The 10280-nt window shown below is 35.2% G+C and overlaps 1 protein-coding gene across 1 annotated transcript in view; it reads left to right on the top strand.

The window, feature by feature from the left end:
- The first annotated feature begins 9112 nt into the window (after nucleotides 1-9112).
- Nucleotides 9113-10280, top strand: part of LOC119838018 (myrosinase 1-like) — a 2657-nt gene continuing 1489 nt past the window's right edge. Inside the window, exons 1-2 of the mRNA XM_038363831.1 lie at nucleotides 9113-9147; nucleotides 9957-10099. Of these exons, the coding sequence (XP_038219759.1) occupies nucleotides 9113-9147; nucleotides 9957-10099 (178 nt within the window). The remainder of the gene's footprint in view (nucleotides 9148-9956; nucleotides 10100-10280) is intronic.

Below are 10280 nucleotides of genomic sequence, written 5' to 3' on the forward strand. Positions count from 1 at the left end.
ATATGTTCTCAAGAAAGGAGGTGTTTGTGTTACTGAGGTAAGGCTTTTCTCTTATAATTTTTCCAAGTATTTGAATTTATTTCTCGCCTTCTCCGCCAAAAATTCTCTAAAGCGTATGTATTAATAATTGATAAGGATGGTATATATGAAATAGGTGATTTTTTTTTAGACCCGGGTCAAATCAGAAAAAAACAAAACAATACAGAGCGAGGAAGGAAGCGATGCCTCGAAAAACATGTATCAGAAATTTCATTTGTAATGTTTATAATTTACAACTGAACTAAATAGTTTACCGTCCGTGCATTCAAAGGAAAATATAGATAGTTCCAGGATTTCGCCCGCATGTGCAGGTGCATTCGCGTGGTAATTAGGATTTGAATGGTTTCTATTCAGCCTTAAAAATGAAACAAATAACATAATTTCACAAACTTCATAAATATAAAATGGTTAATCATTAACACATATTAAAAATAAAAATGTACCAAAAAAAAACTGTTTGTGTAACAGCACCGGAGAAGTTTTACCTTCCAACTAAACCGTTTCAATTCGATTATATAAGTAGGAGTCTCTCAGATCCTGAGCATCATCATTATTAATCCTATGAAAATTGAACTTTGTTAATATGTGTCGCTTACGCTTTTAATTAAAAGCACCAAAAATGTTTTTATGAAAACCTAGAATCTACACTCTGACATACTTTAAACCACTTAACTAAGGAGTCAGTGTAGTATAAATCTCATATTATTATATTATAACTAAGGAAAATTAACCTAACTTTCACTAGTAGAAAAGTATTGTATTTCTAACTACATATTTGTTTGAATGTCAATTAATATTGTAGTTGGACGCCGAACGCGAGCGCGCACTGATCAGCTAAATATCTTAAGTACTGAGACTATATTATTATTTCAGTCTACTATCGGCAATACAGGCAGTATCTTTGAAGAATGTGACCAAGAGAGAAACGCAGAAGTCCTTGAGGAAATTTCCAGATGATTTGTTCTTTGGAACCGCTACCTCGTCTTACCAAATAGAAGGCGCGTGGAATGAAGGAGGTAAAAACTAACTCACGAATTAAAGAGTAATGTGTAAGATTTGTATTTATTTGAGATCTCCTTTGAAAAAGTAAAAATTGTATCTGTATATTTTAATTTCCTCAATTCAAATTAATAAGCAGTTGCATTGAAAACTATCTAAAGAGTATATAATAACTAATGTATCTTTCTTAAATATGCCCTTACATTTGCGTTTAATTTTATTTATTTATGTATTTATATCAGGTAGAGACATGTATGTCTGAACTATAGTACAGACCTAAACTATACATACATACTTTAAAAACTAACATACAATATACATAATCATAAGGAATAAATTGCTAAAGATATTCTTGGTCCTCCTTTCCTTTTTTCTCATGATTTTAGGAAAAGGCTGGTCGATGTGGGATCATTTAGTACACACTGATCCTGGTCACATCAGGGATGGAACAAATGGAAACGTTGCTGCTAATTCCTACCATTTCTACGAGAAAGATATCGCCATTCTCAAAGAGTTAGGAGTTAGTGTCTATAGATTTTCCGTGTCGTGGCCTAGAATACTACCTTTGGGTCGCGCAGACTACGTTAACCCAGAAGGAGTTGCATATTACAACAAACTAATCGATCTTTTGCTTGCTAACGATATCACGCCATTTTTAACCATGTACCATTGGGAATTGCCCCAAAATTTGAATGAACAAGGTGGTTGGTTAAATGAAGATATTATGTACTGGTTCGGCGACTATTCCCGAGTTTTGTACCAACATTTCGGGGACAGAGTTAAGCTTTGGCTTACAATCAACGAGCCTTACGTCCATTGCTTTCTAAGCTATGGAAGTGGCAATCATGCGCCTAGAATTCGATCTCCCGGTAACAAGTACTATGAATGTGGTCGAAATGTACTTCTTGCTCATGCGCGAGCGTACCACATTTACAATAATGAATTCAGATATCAGGGTGGAAAGGTTGGTTTAGCTTTGGACGCAGAAATGAGTATGCCGAGCAGCGATTCACCGGACGACGTCCAAGCAGCTGAAGACTATTTGCATTTCTATGTAAGTTTTTTTACATTTAATTTGATTTTTCGGTAGTAATTAACCTGTTCAATGGAATCTCCGACTTACTAAATTAAATACGAACATAACTTACGATCAACTACCAAATTGGATAATAATTATTATGTTTCTTGTATCTCATTCCATAATACTGGTATAGAAGATACCAGAAGGATAATACCCGGTCTTTTGGAAGGCTTCCGTGGGGACACAGGTCCAATATGAAGAGGCCCTTTGAGAATTTAATGTGTTGTGGTAGACCAGCGGCAGCCTGCCCAAGCGGAGATGCGTAGCTGGTCTTTAATCTACGATCACGCGCTCCCTGAGGGTCCCACTTACGCTTCGCATCCACCCTTCGCGTTAAAAGCTCTCGCGACTCCACTCTAGCCGGCCGACTAAGGCAAGCCAGAGGTGAAGACAGGGGCATCGCCCGGCAGCAGTCAGGTCCGCGGGGTCGCTACTCCCCGACACCTCGCTACAAGGTGCCCTGCGGGCTTTTTATATATTATTATTATTGTCAGCTTAAGGTTTTATAATTGAATAGAAGAAACGAATAATTACAGATCTTTTATTAATTCGTTTTGTTTAAAATATCTACACATATATGCCAGACCATCTCTGTGCATTACGAAAACACACATTGAGCGAAAATAGCTCAATACGCGTTGTAGTAAAAGATCCAAAACGCGAAATTCGTGTAATCGTTCTAATGAAAATGCTCACGACGTTGTGGCCATATAGAAAAGCCATGTCGTGTTCAAAAAATCAATTTTTTTTCACATACGCAAAGCCACAAGTGTAGAATATTGTAAGAATGTTTACACCAAGGACTTTTTAACACGCTTTATTTACTTTTATAGTGAAAGTACATTATATATTTATAATTTTATAATAACTCATAATTTATCTACCTAAAATGATATGGATTTTCACTTACTTTTATTCCCACTAAACGATTTCGCGACATGGCTCTTTCGTAACAGCTATTTTTACTCGCAATGAGCGTTTACGATCTGTAAGCGGAACATATAAAATTGAGACGGTTGCTTGAACCGATTTTGATGATTATTTTTTATGCGAAAGCTGGTGCCTCTCGTGTACGTGTCAAAACGAATTTACTGTATAGTACGTGTGTGTACGAATATTGCACTCCTGCACGATTAAGCATTTGCAAATAACGTTTTCTACTTGCGGGGTTGTGTATTCGCACGAATGTATGTGACCTATATAAGATAAGGCGATATCATGTAAATATAGTTATTATAGGAAATAAAACATTTATTATTCAAAATTGTCATATCAGGTATGATAATACTTAATTATACATTAGCACGAAGCAGTGGTGGCTCAGTGGTGAGGACCTCGGACTTCAAAATCGATAAGTCGGGGTTCGAGACCGGGAGAGCGCGCAGGAAATTTAAATTGATTTTTCCATTTATCTGCGCATGTAGATAACATCACCACTGCTTAAACGGTGAAGGAAAACATCGTGAGGAAACCGGCACGTCCAAGAATTAAAAGTTCGACGGCATGTGATATCTGCCAACCCGCACTTGGCCAGCGTTGTGGATTATGGCCTGAACCCTCATAGGAGGTCTGTGTCCCAGCAGTGGGAACATATATGGGCCGATGATGATGAGGATGATATATTAGCACGGGACAAATGTCCACTGGGGGCTTAGTGACATTTTTAACATATTATGTTCTTATAAAATTATTATCTTGAATGCATCCTTCATATTATCATTAACGCCAACTATTGTAAGAATGTCTCATGAATTTTTGTTACTGTCTCATGCTAAAATGTCGGTTCTATAAATTCGGATATAAAATTTGGCCACTGATTATCTATAGATAGTGAGTGGTCTGGATTAGCACATAGGCTACTTTTATCCGGGTACCATGCGAGTGTAATTGCGTGATCTAGGGAGTCTACTCTCAAATGCATTACATACTTTGCATACAACATAAGATTCGATTTCAATCAATTTCAATGCAATGCGATGATATCGCCGCACGAATTCTCTTCAAATACAGAAACAGCAATACAAAATAATGTTTAATTGTTATTTAACTTTCAGCTTGGCCAATACGCCCACCCAATTTTCTCAGAAACCGGTAACTACCCGCAAAGATTCATCGACCTCATCGCTGAGGCGAGCGCTAGACAGGGTCTCTCGAAATCTCGCCTACGCAGTTTCTCTCAAGAACAAATCGATTTCATGAAGGGCACAGGAGATTTCTTGGGACTAAACCATTATACGAGTAATTATGCGTACAGAAACGCATCAGTAATTAACATGCATGAAGTTCCCTCTTTGATGGATGATGCGCAAATTGCCACTTATAAGGACCCATCGTGGCCAATGGGAGTGGGAGATTGGATTGGTGTAAGTAAATATAATAAAGCGCCTTTTTCCTTAATTTAACAGAAAATTGTAACATAATATACACAATCTATACTAATATTATAAACATGAAGAGTTTTATTTGTTTGTTTAAACGCACTAATCTGAGGAACTACTGGTCCGATTTCAAAAATTCTTCAGTGTTAGATAGCCCATTTATTGAGGAAGGCTATATATATATGTACCACGGGCGAAGCCAGGGCGGACCGCTAGTAATAAATAAATGTGTTCCCCCAACGGCACCTGTCGAAAGTTTATGCCATACTCATATATTAATACAACAGTTTGTGAAAGGTTAGCATGATATGGCGGCCACTTTTTGGTATGACCATTCGAATTTGGTCGGTGTATCGATGCAAAAAGAACGTGTTTTTTTCCTTATCATATATTTACATTCAATGTATAATGCATTACAATAAAAATATAGTTAACAATAATGTACCAATCACACTTATTATTAGAACACTTTTCATTTTGCCAATTTACGAATTTCTCATATATTTTGTTACATCTTTAAATAGTACACTAATGAAACTTGAAGAGAAGTTGTAGGTTGTTGTGAAGTATTAAATTAGTTGGTCTCTAGCCTTCTAAGTTAAAGCGTCAAGTCTTAAAAACCCTTATTTTTATATTACTGTTCGAATCCTTTTTTCATAAAAGGTGAACAAAATGTATCTACTAAATAGTATACTAATGGGTGGACACATGGTTTTTATTTTACATAGATATACAAAATAAAAAGCATGTGTCCACCCATCTTTAATGATTCAGCAAGTGAGCAAATGGTCACACAGTAAATCTCGGGATAAAAAGTTGCCTATATGTTATTCCAGTTGTCCAGCTGTCTACGTACTAAATTTCATTGCAATCGGTTCAGTAGTGTTTCCGTGAAAGAGCAACAAACTCACACACATCCTTACAAACTTTCGCATTTATAATATTAGTACGATAGTAGGAAGGATTTTATTACTAAAGCTTAAATTACTAGTTGACATCGTTCAGTTGCGATAATTCTACCTATTTTTAATTTTCTTGGAATTTGTGTGACCTTAATAATTGTATCATTTATTTTGATAAATTTAATGCTGGATAGACTGCATTTGTTTGTTTTTTTAAAGAATCGCTCAGTCAATATTCATATCTTTTTTGCCAACCTAGTAAGTGAACTATGTATATTCTTCAATTTATTCATCTTTTTAGACTTACGGTCCCGGTTTACACAAGTTGCTGGTATACATCAAAGATACTTACAACAACCCAACTATTTACATAACAGAAAATGGCTTTGCAACAGGCATGGGGTTGAATGACGAAGGTCGGGTACATTACTATAGACAACATTTAACTGCCGTTCTGGATGCGATTGATGATGGAGTTAATATTAAAGGATATTGCGCCTGGAGTCTCATGGACAACTTTGAATGGGATTGGGGCTACACGTAAGGATAAATATATGCTATCATCATAATCATCATTAGCCTATATACGTTTCCACTGCAGGGGCACATCAGACAAGTCGCCTATAACGGTTCAGGAGGTAATCCACTACGTTGGCCAACCCGATTTTGTAGGTGAAACGCCTCGCCGAAAAGTTTTTAATGGTTGCTGTATGAATAGATGAATGTTTGCTAATGCTTTTTAGACAATATGGTTGGTTAATTGTATAAAAGAAGCTTTAAAGTTTACTTCTAAGACATTGCAATGATACTCAATTTGAATGAATGAATCAAATGAATTTTAATGTTGAAAACACACACCTTAGTTTCCAATATCTAACACATCATCATCATCATCATCAGCCCATACATGTTCCCACTGCCGGGACACAGGTCTCCTATGAGGGTTCAGGCCATAATCCACCACGCTGGCCAAGTGCGGATTGGCAGATGTCACATGTGGTCGAACTTATGATTCTTGGACATGCCGGTTTCCTCACGATGTTTTCCTTCACCGTTTTAAGCAGTGGTGATGTTATCGACATGTGCAGATAAATTGAAATATCAATTTATTTCCTGCACGCTCGCCCGTTCTCGAACCCCGACTTATCGATTTTTGAAGTCCGAGGTTCTCACCACTGAGCTACCACTGCTTTTTTCTCTCCACATCTCCATCATCAACACATCTCCTACAATATTATCCATAATTTACTTATCATAGTAAAACTTCACTTCGCTGATTCCTTCTTTTAAAGATTGGCATTCAAATTTCAGGGTCCGTTTCGGCCTCTACGAAATCGATCAAGATGATCCAGAAAAAACAAGGAAGCCACGTAAGTCTGCACTTGTGTTTAAGGAAATAGTGGGAACGAGGACCATCGATTTGGACTACAATCCAGACCCGTATGCTGTTGCTAGCTCAGCCATCAACACCAAAACTTCAGTTGTGATCATAGCGGCTATATCTCTAATGAAACAAGTATTAATGTAATGTGTTTTATAAATTATGTTAGTATAAGTATTTATTTTATATATAGTTAATAACATTAATGTTTGTTTATAAGATAATAAAAACTTATTAGTTTCTCAAGATGGAACAAGAAAATTTAATAAAAAACTGTACAGCATAAATGAACCTCTATTTATCTTTTCATACCTATCTCTTCATTAATCTTCTTCCCATATCATGTCATATAACTTGCATACAATTTACCATTTTCGTTTGTCCATTAATGTTGTATCTGAACCCAAGACACCTGGTGCGATTAAGAATATATTTAAAAAAACCCTGTTATTTGTCTGTGAATATTACTCATTAGATAGCCAATTTATTGAGGAAGGCTATAGGAGATATATGTACCACGGGCGAAGCCGGGACGGATCGCTTGTATTTAATAAATGATGTCACGGTACTTTTACTGATTAACTAAAGTTTAGTAAAGTTATTCCTTTATTTAAGAATGGTGACCAAGAAGACTGTGGTAACTTTAGACCTATCTCGAATTTACCAGCTTATTTTATCAACTGACCGTTTGCGATTGCGTCGTAGCCGCCCGAGAGTTATATACAGACGAACCCACAGGCAACAGTTAGTATTTATATGGCTCATATCTTATTCTAATATAAAGTATATTATTAAAAATTCATTAAAATCCATTCAGCAGTTCTTCGTGAAATAAGAGAAAGGCTTAACGGAAACGGAAAGGTAACGAAGTCAAAGAAGAGTGTTTGCTTTGAGGTTAGACTAATTGTTTATAATGTTTTGTGTCTTCTTTATGCACGTGTTCACTTAAAAATGCCTAAACGATCTTGGAAAAAACGCTTATAAACAATCTAACTTCACGAAGTTAAACCGAGCAAAGCTCGGTCATCCAGGTGCTATGTTATGATGTAGGCATCCGCTTAGAAAGGATTTTAATAAATAACGATGACTCAAAAAATGGGTAAATTAAATATTATTAAGTACAAAGTATAAACTACGCAGGTATTCCATAAATATTAAGTTGAGAACTAATCAATGGATGGTAACTAATCATTATTTTATAATTCTTACCTAGGTCAGTTTATAAGATTCTAACATTTTTTTGTCACCGTCTTAAAAGTCCTTTCCCTTTAAAGACTGCCTTAAAAATGTTTTTTTAGCTAAAGAACCGCATGTTTGTTATCTAGATTTTTTTATTGCTTTTTCTTTACAATCTGATATTATATAATAAAGCGTTTAAAATAATCACATTCTAATTTAACAGAGAAGCTATTTTGTTGAAGCTTTGACGTATTATATTTTGATGTGTAAAAAATATGATAAAAATATCACTTTATTCAAATTGGAAAAAAATTTACAGTTTCGTTAGAAAACTTTGAGAACATAAGACAAGGAACAAGATAAGGAAACGAGCCTCCAGCTCCCCCACTCACCGAAGGAAACATAGTAGTATGCTACTATTTCATGGCGATCTACTGCGGGGATGTGGTACCTTCTCCAGTGCGAGCTGGCCTAATTCGTGCCGGAGCGTGCTCGACTGCACACCTCACGCCCACATTTATGCAATGCATATGCATCTATTTACTTAATCGATTAAATGAAATTGTATTATTTCAATTAGACTTATATCATTATATCACAATACATTAAATAACAAAAAGTTTCTTTAAGCGGCTAATTATTTTCTGTTAAAGTTACAAGAATAAATATATGACTTTCTTTATTTACAACTGACTTTTTGCTTTTACATTTTATTTATCCTTTGCTTACTTCCTGACAGATAAAGGATAATTGTATTGTCTCATTCGTTCTTATACAATGTACATATATTACAAGAAAATTGTTTCGTCCTGGCGATCCTCATCTGGATGTCAAGAAAAAATCACTAAATTGTCGTATTGCCAATTTAATGAGTATTGCCAATTCAATCCTTGATGAGTGTACAAGGTTTGGTTTAAATCTGTACAAAATCCGTTTAAAGTGGATAAAAATCAAGTCTAAAGGTCGGTTACATACAAATATATAGGTGAAGCTAATAAAAGCGCTATTCATCTCTGAAATAATTATATCGACAATCAGCAAACGCATAAATAATAAAGATAATTCATAATGATAGGATTTAACAGCGTTAATAACTTATAAATTCGACAAGGATTAGTCATCAACGTTAGTGGTGAAGTTTTCTGTTGCAAAGATGTTCTCAAGAAATGAGGTGTTTGTGTTACTCAGGTATGGTTTTTCTCTTATAATTTTTCTAATTATCGGAATTCATTTCTCACCTTCTCAGTCCAAATTTCTCTAGAGCGTATGTTTTAATAATAAGATGGAATGATAAACTATGTATGTATTTTGATAAGAATGGTGAATATTAATTAGGTGATTTTTTTGAGACCCGGGTCAAATGAGAAATAAACAAAACAATACGGAGCGAGGAAGGAAGCGGTGTCTCGAAAACATGTATCAGAAATTACATTTGTAATGTATGAACATTTATTTATTTAATCATAATTTACAACTGAACTAATTAGTTTGCAATCCGTGCATTCAAAGGAAAATATAGACAGTTCCAGGATTTCGCCCGCATAGGTGCATTCACGTGATAATTAGGATTTGAATGGTTTCTATTCAGCCTTAAAAATGAAACACACTTTCACAAACTTGATAAATACAAAATGATTAATCATTAACATATATTCAAAATAAAATTGGATCTTAACAAAAACCATTTGTGTAACAGCACCCGGTGAGGTTTTACCTTCCAACTAAATCGTTTCAATTCCATTACATAAGTAGGAGACTGAGATCCTGAGCATCATCATTCTTAATTCCATGAAAATTTAACTTTGTTAATATGTGTCGCTTACGCTTTAACTAAAAGCACCAAAACTTTATTAACGAAAACCTAGAAACTCTTAATCTACACTCTCACATACTTTAAACCACTTTACCAAGTAGTTAATATTGCAGTTGGACGCCGAACGCGAGCGCGCACTGATCAGCTAAATATCTTAAGTACTAAGACTATATTATTATTTCAGCCTATTATCGGCAATACAGGCAGTATCTTTGAAGAATGTGACCAAGAATGAAACGCTGAAATCCTTGAGGAAATTTCCAGATGATTTCTTCTTTGGAACTGCTACCTCGTCTTACCAAATAGAAGGCGCGTGGAATGAAGGAGGTAAAAACTAACAAAACGTAATATGCGTGATATGTGTTTATTTGAGTTATCCTTTGAAAAAGCAGTAATTGTGTCTGTAAATTTCCTCAATTCAAATTAATGAACAATTACACTGAAACCAATCTAAAGAGTATATAATAACTAATGTATCTTTCTTAAATATGCCCTTACATTTGCGTTT

This window comes from Zerene cesonia, chromosome 29 (assembly GCF_012273895.1).
Source record: "Zerene cesonia ecotype Mississippi chromosome 29, Zerene_cesonia_1.1, whole genome shotgun sequence".
NCBI lineage: Eukaryota > Metazoa > Arthropoda > Insecta > Lepidoptera > Pieridae > Zerene > Zerene cesonia.